The sequence below is a fragment of the Rhincodon typus genome, chromosome 17, assembly GCF_021869965.1.
Source record: "Rhincodon typus isolate 14 chromosome 17, sRhiTyp1.1, whole genome shotgun sequence".
Lineage (NCBI taxonomy): Eukaryota > Metazoa > Chordata > Chondrichthyes > Orectolobiformes > Rhincodontidae > Rhincodon > Rhincodon typus.
Genome location: NC_063348.1, coordinates 7,630,609 through 7,647,654, shown reverse-complemented (window position 1 = coordinate 7,647,654; position 17,046 = coordinate 7,630,609). Strand labels below are relative to the sequence as shown.

At 40.7% G+C, this 17,046-nt stretch overlaps 1 protein-coding gene across 1 annotated transcript in view; it reads right to left on the bottom strand.

Annotated features, from left to right (window-relative positions):
- Positions 1 to 17,046, bottom strand: part of ptdss2 (phosphatidylserine synthase 2) — a 79,695-nt gene that overhangs the window by 41,086 nt on the left and 21,563 nt on the right. Inside the window, exons 5-6 of the mRNA XM_048607289.1 lie at positions 2,709 to 2,843; positions 141 to 191 (exon numbers count right to left, since the gene is read on the bottom strand). Of these exons, the coding sequence (XP_048463246.1) occupies positions 141 to 191; positions 2,709 to 2,843 (186 nt within the window). The remainder of the gene's footprint in view (positions 1 to 140; positions 192 to 2,708; positions 2,844 to 17,046) is intronic.

Here is a 17,046-nt window from a genome sequence, read left to right as displayed (position 1 = left end):
AAATTGTTAGTCTGTCATCTTAATGTTTACAGATAAGATTTAATACTATCTTTGCAATGCAAATGATGATGAGAACACGATGGGGCTTTAATAACATGCAAGATAGTCATGAAGGAAAGCTTATCCAGTTCTTATCTCACCTTAAGGTACCAGCCCAGGAAGTGGGCTGGGACAAATCCATCCAATTTATCCTAAAACACAAGAAATAAAACTTAAATGTTAAGGAAAAGCTTCTTTAATTAAACTTCAGATTTCAACAATTTAGCATACAAAATACTTGCCCCTTCACCAACTGTCTGACAAAATTAATATTTTACTATTGCTTGTAATAAGTGTCAATGCGCCTTTTAAAAAAGCTACTTTACCTCACTGATCGATCTCTGGGGAGAAAAAAATGAACAGATTACATAAATCTCAATAGCTGATTATCTAACTTTACTGATTATGGTTACAAAAGCAACAGAATACAAGGCCTGGACTAGAAAGCCAAGAAATTTTGGTTACACAGGACAAATGGACTGACTGAACAACAGTTTTGGACTCTTTGCAGAATGAATTCTTGATCATTGAAAACTACTTGTGAAGGACACTTGCATGAGGACAAGGAGAAGAAATTACAAAGCTACACAGGAAGTCCTCAAGATAGCCGATCTATTTTCTTGTTTAGAAGTGCTTGATCTCTCTGCAGGAAGGGAGAAAAAGGTAGCAAGAAAATGTACAAGAATCAAACTATAATCCATCCTTATACATGCTTGTTAAATTTCAAAATACAAAGGGAAAATTATAAACAGCATTTGAATAATAAACGGACCTTCAACCTTCACTAGCAGATGTTTAAAATTAAAGCATGATATTTCCTTCATGGTGAAGCTTCAAAGCCATTGTTCCGGTTAAATAGTGCTGAGAGCTTTGGTGCTTTGTAACAGCTTAATCAAATCAACCAATGTCCCTCCAACCACATACACGGAGTAAAAAGCTGGTAGAAGGAAAAGTTGTAGATGCATACTGGTTTGGAGACCGAACATAATTCACTTTCAATGCACACACACACACAAGTAACAAATGCAGAAGGCAGCTTTCCAATGAGGTTATTGCAAATGTCTGAGACAAAACTGTAGTTTTGTGATAAACATCAGCTTTCTACTGTGATAGAAGGTATCTATCAAATAAAATATGAACTGAAATTATATCAAAAATAGATCTAACAAGTAAAGTAAGTTAAGGCTGCAATTTGATAACAGCAGTTCTTACATACAATGTAATTTTTTTGGGTGGCAACTTCCACGCACACAGAATACATCAACAGTTCATTGGAGTTTGCTCCAAAGGTAGTGCTACTCTCCACTTCTTTACCAAAGTGATCATATTAGTGTTGCAACTCTCTCAATAACTATTGTCTTCATTGGGTTGTATTCTTCAGCATAGGACCTAGAGTAGGTTTGGTCAGGGTCCAAACATATCCTCACCTGATGTTCCTTTATCTAATCCTCCAGCTTGGATTTCTGGATACCGGTCAGAGGAGCTGCAACCCTGGTCAATTTTCCTTCCTTAACCCAAGGCAGCTGTGAGACTAAATCAGACCTTAGAGACATTTCTAACCTAAAGGTCAACTTTTTAATCCCATAACCTGACCAAAACAAAAGCCACCTACTTACAGCTCTGCAACAGCTGTCATCTCTGCATATTTCTTGGCTCATTTGCTACTAAAATACTCTTCCAAGCTTTGATATTTCTAGACTTAGTCATTTCGTTGGAACCCTAGTTAGCCCCCTGTCTTGCACCCTTTGGAAACTTGATCTCAGACACATTGTTTGTATCTTCATTCAAAGTGAGTCCCGTTTATCAACAGCCCTGTATTTGCTAATCTACATTGGTCCATGGCTCAAAAACACCTGCGATAAAATTTTCAACCTTGTTTTCACATCCCAGTATGGATTCTTCCTTCCCTATCTTTGTGATTTCACTGCCCCTCCAAATGTGGCATCTGAAACATTCCCAATTTCTCCTGTCTCAGTATTGGCAGCTGGGTCTTCAATTGCCCAGGTGAAATGTTCTGGGATGCTCTTCTTAAACCTCTCTGCTGCTCTCTCTGCTTTTAAGGCATCTATGAGAATGTACCACTTGGATCAAACATTTAACCAATTAATGTAGTTCATGGTATGAAAGCTTTTATGAGAATTGAGTTATGGTCCGTTTTAATATATTTAAATATTATTTTAGTTGCAGTTGTTATTCGTTAATTTATTTCATCTGATTTTTGTGGGTCTAGAAGTCTGGAAAGGAGCCCATTGATGGATAAAATCTGAGCATTTGAACATTCAGATTTGCATTCACCCTTTGGGCAATGTCAGCACCCACTGTGCTACAACACTGCCTCCCACTGTGCTACAACATTGCCTCCCACTGTGCTACAACACTGCCTCCCACTGTGCTACAACTGCCTGCTACAGCTCATGCAAGAAAAGATAGTTCACTTAGGTGAACTTTCAGAGCATCACTAGCACTCGCAGAACCTAACTGCTAAACAGTTTAGTTCGTAAGTTTCAAAGAATGAAAGATGGGGATTGAAAAAAAAGCGTGGCCAACATTCTGAAAACATGAGATGGGGCACTTCAAGAGTTGAAGTGTAACTCGATTCCATCACGGGATATGATTTTCACTAAGAAGGGGAAGGAATATAGCAGTTGAGAAATCCAAATCAGTCTCACCCAGATGTTGTGATATGGGTCAGTCTTATTTCCTGGATCAAAGATAAGGCAGTTCCCGCCATAGTCCCTCTCTGGTAAGGGGACACCAAGTTTAGGATCTATAAACTTCATGAATTGACGACCATCCTGAACAGTCTGGAAAAACAAAATTAAAACATCATGCAATGTTTCAGAAACACATCAGTAAATGTTACCCTTCCAAGATACATGATTAAGTGACATTAATACTTGTGTCATTTTATCTGATCGAATGTTGCCTGGAGTCAAAAATTTATAATATATAGCACAAGTTCATCAAGCATCCAAACAATAAAAGTTGAGTAAAAGTTTATTTTTTCTATATCATGCCATCTCTTTTTCTTCCCAAAAATTAACACATGATTCAGCTGGTTACTTTGATGTCCTCTTTATCCACTTTGCTGCAAATGCATTGGCAATAACTCCAGGGAAAATAAATTATACATTTATTATTGGGGCAAAACCCTCCAGAATTTGAGTTCCAGCCCAAACTGCTATTGGCTGAAAAACAAAATGTACCAGCATGCAATCTTTTTTTCTTGGGTGAGACATGACTATTTGGAGGCTACATTCAGAAGTCAAAGAGGCATTTTCAGCACTACAAAATATACATGTCAATTTCAGTAAAGTTTCAGATGCAATTCTGCACCATCTGTGCATGGGTGGAATAATGCATACGCACATTTCAGTGTGTCACTGAGACAATGCCTCTTTGTTATGAGTGCCATCTTCCAGATGATAGTTCAAATAGATGTTACCCGTTCCATAAAGAGATCCTGCTGAAACTGTGTCAGTGCAATATAAATGGGAAAGCTTTAGCATGAACAGAAGATGACATAATAACTAGTATACTAGTAACTAATGATTACTGCATTAGTAATTCTAAAACTATTTTTTATTCATTGATTGGATACGGGCATTGATGACGAAGGCAGAATTTATTGCACATTGTTAGTTGTCCTTGAGAAAGCAGTCATGGGCTGCCTTGTTGAATCAGTGCACTCCATTTCGTACAGGTGATCCCAAAATACCACCAGGAAGTTCCAGGATTTTAACCCAGCACACTGAGGAAATGGCAAAATCTTCTAAGTCAGGATAGTGAGTGGTGTTGCATTGTTTCTCCTGCCCTTCGCCTTCTATATGGAAACGATTGTGGTTTTGGAAAGTGCTGTCTAAGGAGACTTGGTGAATTCCTGCAGTGCATGTTGTAGGAGGAAATGAATGTTTGTGGATGGGTGCCACTCTAGCAGGCTGCCTTGCCCTGGATGGTGTCAAGTTTCTTGACTGTTATAGGAGCTGCACCCATCCAGGCAAGTGGGAGAATTCCATCACACTCATGACTTGTGCTTTGTAGATGGTGGGCAGGCTTTTGGGGAGTCAGGGGGTAAGTTACTCACTGCAAGATTCCTAGCCTTCAACTTACTCTTATGGACTCAGTAGTGATAGGGCTAGTCCAGTTTAGTTTCTGGTCAATAGTAATCGTCAGGATGATGACAGTGGGGATTCCGCTATGGTAATGACATTGAACATCAAGGAGCGATGATTAGATGATCTTTTCTTGGAGATGATCACTGCACAGCATTCGTGCGAATGTGGTGCAAATGTTACTTGCCACTTACAGATCCAAACCTGGATATTGTCCAGGTCTTGCTACATTTGAAAATGGACTTTCAGTAAATGTTGCCCAACGCTGTGCAACTATCAGCAAACATCCTGATTGTCCAGATCTTGTTACATTTGGACATTGCCTGCTTCAGTACCTGAGGAATCATGAATGATGCTGAACATTGTGCAATCATTGGGGAACATCCCCACTTCTGACCTTATGATGGAGGGAAGGTCATTGATGAAGCAGCTGAAGATGGCTGGGCCTAGGACACTACCCTGAGGAACTCCTGTAAGACATGTCCTGGAGCTGAGATGACTGACCTCCAACAACTACAGCCATCTTCCAAAGAGTAAGATATGAATCTAACCACCGGAGAGTTCTCCTCCGATACCCATTGATTCCAATTTTGCTAGGGCCCCTTGATGCCACACTCAGTCAAATGCAGCCTTGATGTCAAGGGCTGTCACTCTCACCTCACCTCTGGAATTCAGCTCTTTTGTCCATGTTTGAGCCAAGGCTGTAATGAGGACAGGAGCTGAGTGGCCCTGGCAGAACCCAAACTGGGCGTCACTGAGCAGGTTATTGCTGAGCAGGTGCTGCTTGTTAACACTGTAGAAGACACCTTCCATCACGTTACTGACGATCGAGAGTAGACTGATGGGGTGGTAATTGGCTGAGTTGGATTTGTCCTACTTTTTATACTTGGGCAATTTTCCACATTGTAGGGTAGACGCCAGTGTTGTAACTGTACTGGAACAGCTTGGCTAGGGGAGCGACAAGTTCTGGAGGACAAGTCTTCAGTACTATTGCCAGAATGTTGACAGGGCCCATAGCCGCTGGTATCCAGTGTCTCCAGCCGTTTCTAGATATGACATAGAGTAAATCAATTTAGCTGAAGACTGGTATCTGTAATGCTGGGGACCAGTGAAGGAGGCTAAGATGGATCATCAACTCAGTACTTCTAGCAGATGACTGCTGCAAAAACATCAGCCTTATCTTTTGCACTAATGTGCTGGGCTTTTCCATTATTGAAGATAGGAATATTTGTGGAGCCTCCTCCTCCAGTGAGTTGTTTAATTGTTTACCACCATTTACAACTGGATATGGCAGGACTGTAGAACTTAGATCTGATCTGTTGATTGTGGTTGTTCTGTCTATCACTGCTGCTTATGCTGTTTGGCATGCAAATATTCCTTTTTGGCTTCACCAGGTTGACACCTCATTTTCAGGTATGCCTGGTGCAGCTCCTGGCATGCCTCCTGCACTCTCCATTGAACCAGGGTTGATCCCCTGGCTTGATGGTAATGGTTTTGAGTGGGGGATATGTCAGGCCATGAGGCTACAGATTGTGCTGGAGTATAATCCTGCTGCTATTGATGGCCCACAGCGCCTCATGGATGCCCAGTCTTGAGCTGCTAGATCTGTTTGAAGTCTGTCCCATTTAGCACAGTGATAGTGCCGCACCACATGATGGAGGTTATTCTCAATGTGAAGGTGGGACTTCCTCTCCACAAGGACTGTGCGGTGGTCACTCTTACCAATGTTGTAATGGACAGATGCATCTGCAGCTGGCAGATTGGTAAGGATGAGGTCAATTATGTTTTTCCCTCTTGTTGGTTCCCTCACCACCTGCTGAAGACCCTGTCTAGCAACTACTGTAATAGCTTGGCGAGGGGCATAGTAGGCTCTGCAGTCAAGTCCTCGGTACCTTTGCCAGAATGCTGCCAGGGCCCAAGTTTTTGCAGGATCCAGTGTCTCCAGCTGTTTCCTAAAATCACATGGAGTGAATCGTATTGGCGAAAAACCATGGACGTGTGGAGGAGGCCATACATTTGGTACTTCTTGCTGAGTATTAATGCAAATTATTAAAGCTTATCTCTTTTACTGGTATGCAGGGAACTCCATCATTGAGCATGGGAATATTTGTAGAGTCTCTGTTTCCAGTGAGTTTTCAATTGCCTACTACCAGTCATGACTGGACTCTTGGGGCAATTTTCTCCTGATTGCACTCCACTGTACCAGCAACTCTGCTAGGTCTGTCCTGCCACCAGGACAGTACATACCTAGAGACAGTGCTGGTGTTATGTGCAAGGTATGGTACTGTGAGTATGACCATGTCAGGTTGTTGTTTGACTAGCCTGACTGACAGCTCCCTCAATGTCAACACGAGCCCTTAGATGCTGGCAAGTTGGACTTTGCAGGGTTGACCGGGCTAAATTTTCCATTATTGTTTCCAGTGTTTTAGTCAATGCCAAGTGGAACATCCAGTTTTCTTTTTTTTTTCCCCAGAGTTTTTAAACAGTTGTTTCAACAAAATGGCCATTTCAGACAGCAGTTGAGTGTGGGTCTGCAGTCAGACTGGAGACTGGGGAAGGAAGTCAGTTTTCCTTCCCTGTAGCACACTGGAAGACCATATGGGTTTCATGTACATTATTAGACTTTGAATTCAAATTCTATATTCTGTCACAGAAGCATCAATGACAACTCAGCTAAAAATAACCACTGAACAATAATTTTGAAAAGAAAAGCTCTGTTTGACACTGAGGACACCTTCCAATGCATTATGTAACACTGCACTGAGTCCTCCAACACTCCCACAAGTGGTCGACAATTAAGTAGCCAATCGGTCTGCAGCTCCATAAACATCTCCATCCTCGATGATTGAGAGCTCAAAAATTGAGCGCAGAAGACAAGACTGAAGCATTTAGAATCATTTACTGCCAGAAATGGCAAGTGAATTGTTTGTCCTGGCCTCCTCCTGAGAAGCATCACAGAAACTGTTAGCAAATTCCATTCACTCCACATCACAAGAAATAACTGAACCTACTTAATTCAACAATGCTTGTGATACTGAAATAACCAAATCAGATTGTTCCAGAACAACTGAAGCACCGACAGCTAACAGTTTTGTAGTAAATTGTCCAGGTACATACTGTTCAATACAAGTAGGGCAATCCAATTTGCCCAATTTCCATAACATCAATCAAAATCAAAATAATGGAATAGCAAGGTCAAATGGAAGTTCCTCACCAATAACTTGTTCACCAATATTCCCTTTAAGTTTAGATAACCTGGCTCTAGACCTGACTATGCCTTGGTTTAAACATTGATAAAGGGGTTAAATTCCAGTGATAAAGCTGCGGTGATTGCTCTCTGCAATGAAGCAGCATTGCACCAAATATGGCAACAAAGAACCCAAGTCAAATTGAATAAAGGGAATCTGGGGAAAACTTTCCACTGGCTGGTGTTATATCTAACACAAAGGAAGATGGCAGTAGTTGTCAGCGATCAGTCATCTCAAACTCAAGATATTGACATGAGTTTCCCAACGCATTGTCTTATGCCCAGCTATCTTCAACACCGTCATCAATGATGTTTCCTCTATTTTAAGGATATTTCCTGACAATTACAAATTTAGCTCCATTCATAACTCTAGGTTTGCTACATACAGCAAGACTAGGATAACATCCTGTCTGAAGTTGAAATGTGGCAGGTAAAATTTGCACCACGCATGTTCACGGAAATAAACGTCTTCAACATGAGGAAGTCTAACCATCTTGGCATTTAGTGGCATTATCATCATCAGGGACCCGTCACTGACAAGAAACTTTAGGCCAGCTGCATAAATACCATGGCCTGAAATGCAGGTCAGGGCCTGGAAAACGTGATGTGAGTAACCCACCTTCTGACACCTAAACACTTTTCTACCATTTACCAGAAACAAGCCAGGAGTGTAATGGATAAGCTCCACTTACATGGAGCAGTACAGATCCAATAACACTCAAAAGCTTTGTCATATTTCAGGACAAAGCAGTTCACTTTATTGTAAGCCTATCCACGCCTGAAACAGTCCACAATTGGTGCATGGCTTACCACCTAGAAGATGTAGTACAGCAGGTTGTCAAAACTCTTTTCAACAGCACCTTCCAAACCTGCAAATTTTTTCTTCCAGTCAGTACAATTGCATGGGAATATTACCAGTTCAAGTTCCCTTCCAGTCACACAACATCTCAACTTGGAAATATTATTGTCCTTGAACCCTTTGCTGAAGTGGTTAAAGAAAATAGTTCACTACTAATTTCTCAGTCATAATTATGGTTGAGCAATAAATGCTGCCCTTGCCAAAGATACTCACATTCCATGAATGAAAAAATCTTTACAAGTAGCTCATTTGACTAAAACCTTAGAGGCTCACTTGAAGTCAGTTGCACCTATAGTTGTTCCCTTTCAGATGTTGTGACGTGAGAAGTAGTTTCGCTAGTGCTCTACTCTGTCGGCAGGGTTGCTCCCAGACTGTGGAACAGATACCTACGTGTTTCCTCTACATACATTCATCGTCCAAGCAATGCTACGAACAGTAGGACATCGAATAGTCCAGTCAAAAATTGATGTTTTACAGCACAAAGCTTCCAATTCGAATCTCAAGTTGAGTCATTGTTTCAGGCCCTACCCATTGCTCACCCTACAAACTGCACCTCGATCTTGAACCACAATAGCCACTACTCCTTAGTTTTTTGAGATACTAGTTGTCCAGCTAGCTAAAAAAGGACAAGATACAGCAACAAATATTGAATTGCCAAATTACTACCAGCTCTAGAGTCAGTTCCAGAAAAATTTCAACCAGTGACGCTGGAGATGTTGGTGACATTAGTTTGAACTCAAAGCAGCAAGGCTATTATTAGCATGAGGTAAGGAAATCAGATTATTCTTGCAGAGAAATACTTCACAATTTTATGCAAATTGTTCAGTGGGTGAGGCAAGGGAGGTGGATAGAGAACTTTACCATTGTAGTAGTGATCTGGCTGTAATTTTCTCTTTTAACATTAACTTCAGATCATTGTTTAATGAACTAAACTGTTTTGTATTTCTAGTAACACTGCACATTTATTTGGAGATGCAGATTCAGTTCCCGTTAACGGTTTCCAAAATTTGTTCAGAGCAAAGAGATGAGACTCACCAACCATCAACTTAGACTAGATGCAATCCAAGGTTTGAGGGGTGAAGGAACATTGTAAACAACTGCACCCAAATTTATTTTTCCTCAGCAATGTATAGACCTGATTTAACTAAGAGATCCAAGAATCTCTGTTTATCAGTACAAAATGCAAACGACCATAACCTTAAATAGTGATGCCCAGAATTTAATTTGTCTACCAATTTCATCCAGGACAGATGAAAATAAGCCTATTGCCCACTTTCAACTAATTTAATTATTTACCATTTTAAAGCCCAAAACATATTTTAAAAAGTTGCAAGATGCAATGACTGGCAGTGGCATTTGGCTGATCAGGAAGTAGACAGAAATTATTTACAAAGTGGGTACCTTATTTCGCTTTGAACAGCATTGCAAATAGCATTATTCTTCCCCATATTAAAAAACAACTGATTCCATCGTAAACGCTTAACTCTGGCTATCGCTTGTGATCAGATTTCAGTGTACTCTTCATAGAGCATGGGATATCTTTGCTCCATATGCCAATGCAATGTCTTTCCACAAAGCACCTGGGGTGTTGTAGTTTAATCTTCAGCTTGTTGAAATCATTTTTCATGTGAGTACACATTAGGAAGCCACAAGCAGCTGCATATGGGCGAATCTGTAAATCCTCATATAAAATTTAGGTCAACAGGGAATAAGGCTTACCAGAGTAGAGAACTGCCACAACTAATCTATTCTTGTCATAGAATAATACAGCACAGGAGGAGGCCATCATGTCAGCTCTATGAAAGAGTTGTCCAGTTAGGCCTACTCTTTTCTTTAGTCACAACCCTGATTTTCTTTTCACATATGAAGGTCACTACTGAATCTGCTCCCATCCTTTTTCAAGCTGCACAAGACAGATCATACTAAAGGAGCACAATCAGGCCATGCAACCCATCAGGTCTGCTCCACCACCCAACCATGGCTAACATGTTTCTGAACCCCATTCTCCTGCCTTCTCCTCAAAAACCTTTGATTCCCTTACTAAACAAGAAACTATCTCTACTTTAAATGCAGTCAATTTCTTGGTCTCCAGAGCCTTCCACAGATTCATCACACCCTGGCTGAAGAAATCCCTCCTCATCTCAGTTCCAAAGGATCGCCCTTCACTGAGGCATTGCCCTCAGGTCCTAGTCACTCCAACTATTGGAAACATCTTCTTTATGTTCACTCTATCCCCCCACCATATCCTTCTAAACTGCAAAAAATACAGACCCAGAGTCATCAACCACTCCTCACATGACAAGCCCTTCATCCCAGGGAATATTCTTGTAAACGTCCTCTGGGCCCTCCCAAGGCCAGCACATCCTTCCTTACATATGGGATGCAAAACTGCTTACAATATTCTGAAAGTAGTCTGACCAAAGCCTTATACAGCCTCAGTAGTACATTCCTGCTCTTGTAAGCTATCCTCTTGAAATGAGTGTTAACATTGCATCTGCCTTCCAACCGCCCAAATGAACCTGCCTATTAACCCTACGTGAATCTTGAGCTAGGATTCACAAGTCCCTTTGTGCTTCAGATTTCTGAACCCTTTCACCTTTTAGAATATAGTCTATGCCTTCATCCTTTCTACCACACACTTACCCCATTTGTATTCCATCTGCCACTTCTTTGCCACTCTCCTAGTCCTTCTGCAGCCTCCCTGCTTCTTCAAAATTACCTGTCCCTCCATCTATCTGTGAGTTATCTGCAAACATAACAACTATGCCCTCAGTTCCTCCACCCAGATTATCAATATATAACATGAATCGTTATGGTCCCAACATTGACCCCTGTGGAATTTAGCAGGTTCCTGTGAGGCACCTTGTCAAAGGCATCCTGGAAATCCAAATAAATCACATCAATGGATCTCCTTTGTCTAACTTGCTTGTTATCTCCTCAAAAAATTCCATGAGACTTAGCAGGCATGACCTCGCCTTGACAAAGGCATGCTGACTCAGCCCTATTCTACCATGCACCTCCATGTGTTCCACAATCTCATCCTTAATAATGGACTCTCAAATCTTACCAACAATCGAGGTCAAGCTAACTGGCCTATAATTTCCAATGTCCTCCCTCCCTTCTTAAACACGAGTGTTGCAGTAGCATTTTCCAGTCCTTTTGGACCCTCCCTGACTCCAGTGATTCCTGACAGATCACCAATGCCTCCATAATCCCCTCAGCTATCTCCTTCGGAAACCTGGCTTATAGTCCATCTGATTCAGGTAATTTATCCACCTTAGACCTTTCAGCTTCCCCAGCACCTTCTCCTTAGCGATGGCCTCTAAACTCATCTCTGCAACACCCCATTCCCCCCAACTTTGTTCCCCATTACTAACTCTCCAGCTTTATTTTCCAGCAGTCCAATATCCACTCTTGCCTCTCTCTTACCTTTTATATATCTAAAAAATCTCTTGTAATCTTCTTTTATATTATTAGCTAGCTTACCCTAATATTTCACTTTTTACTCTCTTATTGCTTTTTCAGTTATCCTCTGCTTGTTTTTAAAAGCTTTCCAATGTTCTGGCTTTCTGCTAATCTTCACCACATTGTATTGCTTTTTCTTTTGCTTTTATACTGTCCCTGACTTCTCTTGTTACCTCATCTTCACCTTAGCATGTTTCTTGTTCCTTGGGATGAGTTTCTGCTGTGCCTCCTGATTTACCCTCAGAAATTCCTGCTGTTGCTGCTCCACATCTTCTCTTTTAGGCTCCTCTTCCAATCAACTCTGATCAGCTCCTGCTTTGCAGTTACCTTTACTCAATTGTAATACTGTTACATCTGATTCCAGCTTCTCCCTCTCAAATTGCAGGTGAATTCTATCGTTACGGTCATTAGCCATTATGGGTTCCTTCAACTTGAGCTCCCTATCAAGTGTGCCTCATTATACATCATGAAATTCAGAATTGCCTGTTCCCTGGCGGACTCTACCATAGGTGCTCCAAATAAACCATCTTGTGGACATTCCACGAATTCCTTTTCTTGAGATCTGCTACCAAATTGATTTTCCCAATCCACCTGCAGCAAAAATGAAATTAAAACAGAAAGAAGTTCTGCTTTGTCAGCATCAGGCGCTGCGTGCAAAATTATGAAGCAGAACCTCAAAGGTAATGATCTTTGCATTATTCCGAGCCACATGCTAACTGGCATTGGGCAAATTAGATTAGAGAATTTAATGCATGACTCAAAATGGCAGGTCTGGTTTGTGGAGCACTGGTACCAGCACTAGGTAAAGTGGGATTTGGACCAATAGAATGGTCTACACCTGAATCATGCTGGGGCCAGTCTTCTTACCAACTGCAAAATTAAAGTGGCATAGAGAGGACTTTAAAGAGTAGGGCAAGGGATCAAATTTGGGAAGATGTGGTAAATCAAAGGTTACAGTCAAGGACAAAGTGTAAGGTATTAATACAGGAAATTATAAACAGACCATGTCAGGAAGAATAGAGAGAACAAATTTAAGAGTCAAGCAACACAACACTGAAATTTAGATTCAGTGCAAAACAATAAAATTAAAGACTCTGTATCTGAATATCCATCCAATTCAAAAAAATAGATGAACTGGGCGTGAAAATAGAATTGAACAGATATGATCAGATAAAAACCGAAAGAACCACAGATGCAGTAAGTCAGAAACAAAAACAGAAATTGCTTGAGAAGCTCAGCAGCTGTGGAAAGAAATCAGAGTTAACGTTTCAGGTCAAGTGACCCTTCTTCAAACTGACCTCAGATATGATCTGATAGCCATTACAGGGGTACTCCTGCAGGATGATGCAGACTGGATTCTGAATCTTAGAAGGATACAATATGTTTAGGAATGACAGGAAACTAGGAGAAGACAGAGGGATAGTTCTGTTAGTCAATTATGGTGTTAACACAATACAATCATGAATAGAATATGAAAGGAAACTCACGTTTGACTAATCTAATGAAGTTCTTTGAGGTCGTAACCACTCTGGATAAAGGGGAAATCAGTGGATGAAATTTACTCAAATTTTCAGAGGTTATTTGAAAAGGTGCTGCAAAGGATACTGCAGAAAATAAGAACCAAAAGAACTGCGGATGCTGTAAATCAGGAACAAAAACAAAGTTGCTGGAAAAGCTCAGCAGGTCTGGCAGCATCTGTGGAGGAGAAAACAGAGTTAACGTTTCGGGTCCGGTGACCCTTCCTCAGAACCCTCAGGTTTTCCAGCAACTTTGTCTTTGTTGCTGCAGAAAATAAGTACTGATGGTGTTGAGGGTAGGAATTCCACATTTTTAAAATTCTCATGCAAATCCTTTCATGGCCTTGACCTTCCCTATCTCTAAACTCTTCCAGTCCTATAATGCTCAGAGATCCTTGTTTCTGTCTAACCATAGCTTCTTGAGCAGCTCTCATTTCTTTGCTTTATCATTTTTGGCTTTGTCTTCAGTTGCTAGGGCTAAAGGTACACAACATCTTCTCTAAAGCTCTCTGCCTTTCTCCTCCATGATACTTCTGAAAATCTACACTTGTGGCCAAGCTTTTGGTCACCTGGATAAATCAGTAAAAGTTAACAATGTTAAGTTAAATCATCAAATCAGGGTGCTTTTTTTTGAGATTGTGATGCTGAAATTATAACACGCTCTGTCAGAAGTACGGCTTAATTTAGACCTTGGAGACAATGCAGAGAACAGCCAAGGGGCTTCACAGGCTAGGAAAATTCACGTTATCCAATCTTACAAGGAGTACTGGCCTTTTAAAAGGAAACTAAAACAAAAAGTATATGAATTGCACCATGGAACAGCAAAGGTAAATCCAGAGCATTATTTAATTTAAACATCAACAAACTTGTAAAAGACAACCTAGAAGAAGAATCAGGAAGCACTTCAAGCAGGTTGATTGAAAACCTACAATAGCCTTGAGAGAAATGCAGAGAAAGCAACAGCTCTTCAACAAATTTTGATATTGTCAAATGCTATGCCAATGGAGTAGAAGAGGACACTAGGGTTTCTATGGATGCACGTGCTTTAAGGTTTTAGCAAAGATTTGTAGCTCGGGTTGTGGGTGAGGTTGTTGACTTGCTCGCCAAGCTGGCTTGTTTTTGTTCAGACATTTTGTCACCATGCTAGGTAACATCATCAGTGAGGCCTCCGATGAAGCGATGTTGTTCTACTCCGCTTGGAATTTATCCTGTCCGGTCCAGTATGGTGATAGTGTCATTTCCAGTTTTGTTCTGTATGGGTTTGTACATGGGGTCCATTTCTATATGTTTGTTGATTGCATTATGAGTTGAGAACCATACCTCTAGGAATTCCCATGCTTCCCATTCCTATGTTTGGCTTGGGCTACTATAGTTACATTGTCCCACTTAAACTGATGGCCTTTATTGTCTGAGTGGACTGATGTAAAGGAAGCTTCGTCATGTCGTTTTGCTGCTAGCTGGCGTTCGTGTATTCTGATGGCTAGTTTTCTTTCTGTCTATCCAATGTAAAGTTTGTGGCAGTCGTTGCATGGTATTTTGTAAACTATGTTGATTCTGCATATTGTGGGAATGGGGTCTTTAATCCTTGTGAGTGTTTGTCATAGAGTAGCTGTGGGCTTGTGTGTTACCATGATTCCTAGGGGTCTTAGGAGTCTCGTTGTTAGTTCTGATATGTTCTTGCTGTAGGGCAGTGTGGCCAGTATGTTAAGGCATACTGTGTCCTCCTGTTGTTGTCTGTTTAGTAGGCACCTGCGGATGAAGTTGCAGGGATATCCGTTCATAGTAAAGATTTTGTATAGGTGTTCTTCCTCTTTCCTGTGTAGTTCTGGCACGTTGCAGTGAGTGGTAGCCATTTAAATAGTGTCCTAATACAACTTGTGGACGTTGGGGTGAACATATCAGAACTGACAACAAGACTTCTAAGACCACTAGGAATCATGGTGGCCCACAAGCCCACGGCCACTCCACAACTAACACTCACAAGAATTAAAGACCCCATTTCCACAACATGCAGAACGAACATAATTTACAAAATACCATGCAACAACTACCACAAACATTACATCGGACAGACAGGAAGGAAACTAGCCATCAGAATACACGAACATCAGATAACAGCAAAACGGCACAACAAACTTTCCTTAGGATCAGTACACTCGGACAACAAAGGCCATCAGTTTAACTGCGACAATGTAACCATAGCAGTCCAAGCCAAACATAGACACACACAGGAATTCCCAGAGGCATGGTTCTCAACCCATAACGCAATCAACAAGCATACAGAATTAGATCCCATACACAAACCCATACAGAACAAAACCGGAAATGACACTACTCATCATAACGGACCAGACAGTATAAATCCCAAGCGGAATAGAACAACATTGCTTCATTGGAGGCCTCACTGATGATGTTATCTAACATGGTGACGAAATGTCTGAACAAAAACAAGCCAGCTCGGCGAGCAAGTCAACAACCTCATGCATGTGCTTGACAGGGTGAATGGTCTCCTCTGGATGTTTCATATCTTTGCTATCATGAGTACCCTGTGTCGTTTTGAATGCAGTACTTTTACTCTCTTGACAGATTAGTCAAAAAAATTGAGCATAAACATCAGACATCATAAATGCAGCAGAATTGGGTAATTAGGGAAGTAGAGATGAAGGAAACAGTATTTATCCATTGGCTCGTATCCATGCAGATTTCTCAGACACTACACATGCAGCTGTGAAGAGCATACTTGAGTTTGTGGGATCACAAACACAACAGCTTACAAATGTTGAAGTTTGCATACACATCAAGACTGCTGAATTAGTTTTCTTCTACTCTCCCCACAGGTACCAAGTAATGCCATTTGTGTTTCTAAGAGAAACCCAGGATTAACCTCATCCTCTTTTCTAAAGCAGCTCTCAATTAGCTCAATGTCCATTTAGAGGAATCACTCATAAGTTGTTAGCAGCAAAAAGAGGTAGGTTGATATTTTTTCCCCCATTGAATCTCAATGCTATCAATGAGATCAAGATATTGTTACATGGAATAATTATGATCTGTCATCTGGTCAAGGATCGGGCTTTGGGATTGAATATTATAATAACGGTAAGGCTGCTTTCAACAGCAAGTTATGACTCTGTATTGATTTACAGACTCTGGTTAATCAGGTTTTACTAACAGATGTTACTTCATAAATAATTACTTATTTAACTGCAATTGAAACAACAAAACATTTTTGGAATTTTATAGTTCTCACTGGAAAGATTCAGACCTTTAACTCCTGGTACAATGGCCAATTCAATCACAAGCTACAGCCTAGTAAATTGAATTGAGGCACCAGGGATCTTGAGGACCATGCTGTAATCAATTGGTCAAATCAACATATGCATGAGGTTATCCCTCACAACAGTGCACTATTCATCTAACTTCTAAATTACCAGCTCAACCCCTAGAGCATATTGTGCTTAATAATAAAAAAAAAGTTTTGATCAAAATCTGCACAAGTTAGAGAAATCAGGAAATTAACAAAAATGCTGACATGAGAAACGATAAGGATGCACCAGCAAAATGGATAAAGCTACACAAAGCATTCTATTTGAATTAATACTTACGGTAAAGAATGATGACAGAGGGAACACAACACTCGCCTTCTTTCCAGTGTCCAATATCAATACACTCGGGTCAGATGCAGCACAAATGACCAGATATAAAGTGACAGGGGACTATATTACATTTAAATGCAAATCCCTGTTCCACTAAACCAAGCTAACACAACAGAATTATCTTCAGTCTCTTAACACCACCTATATTAAATTA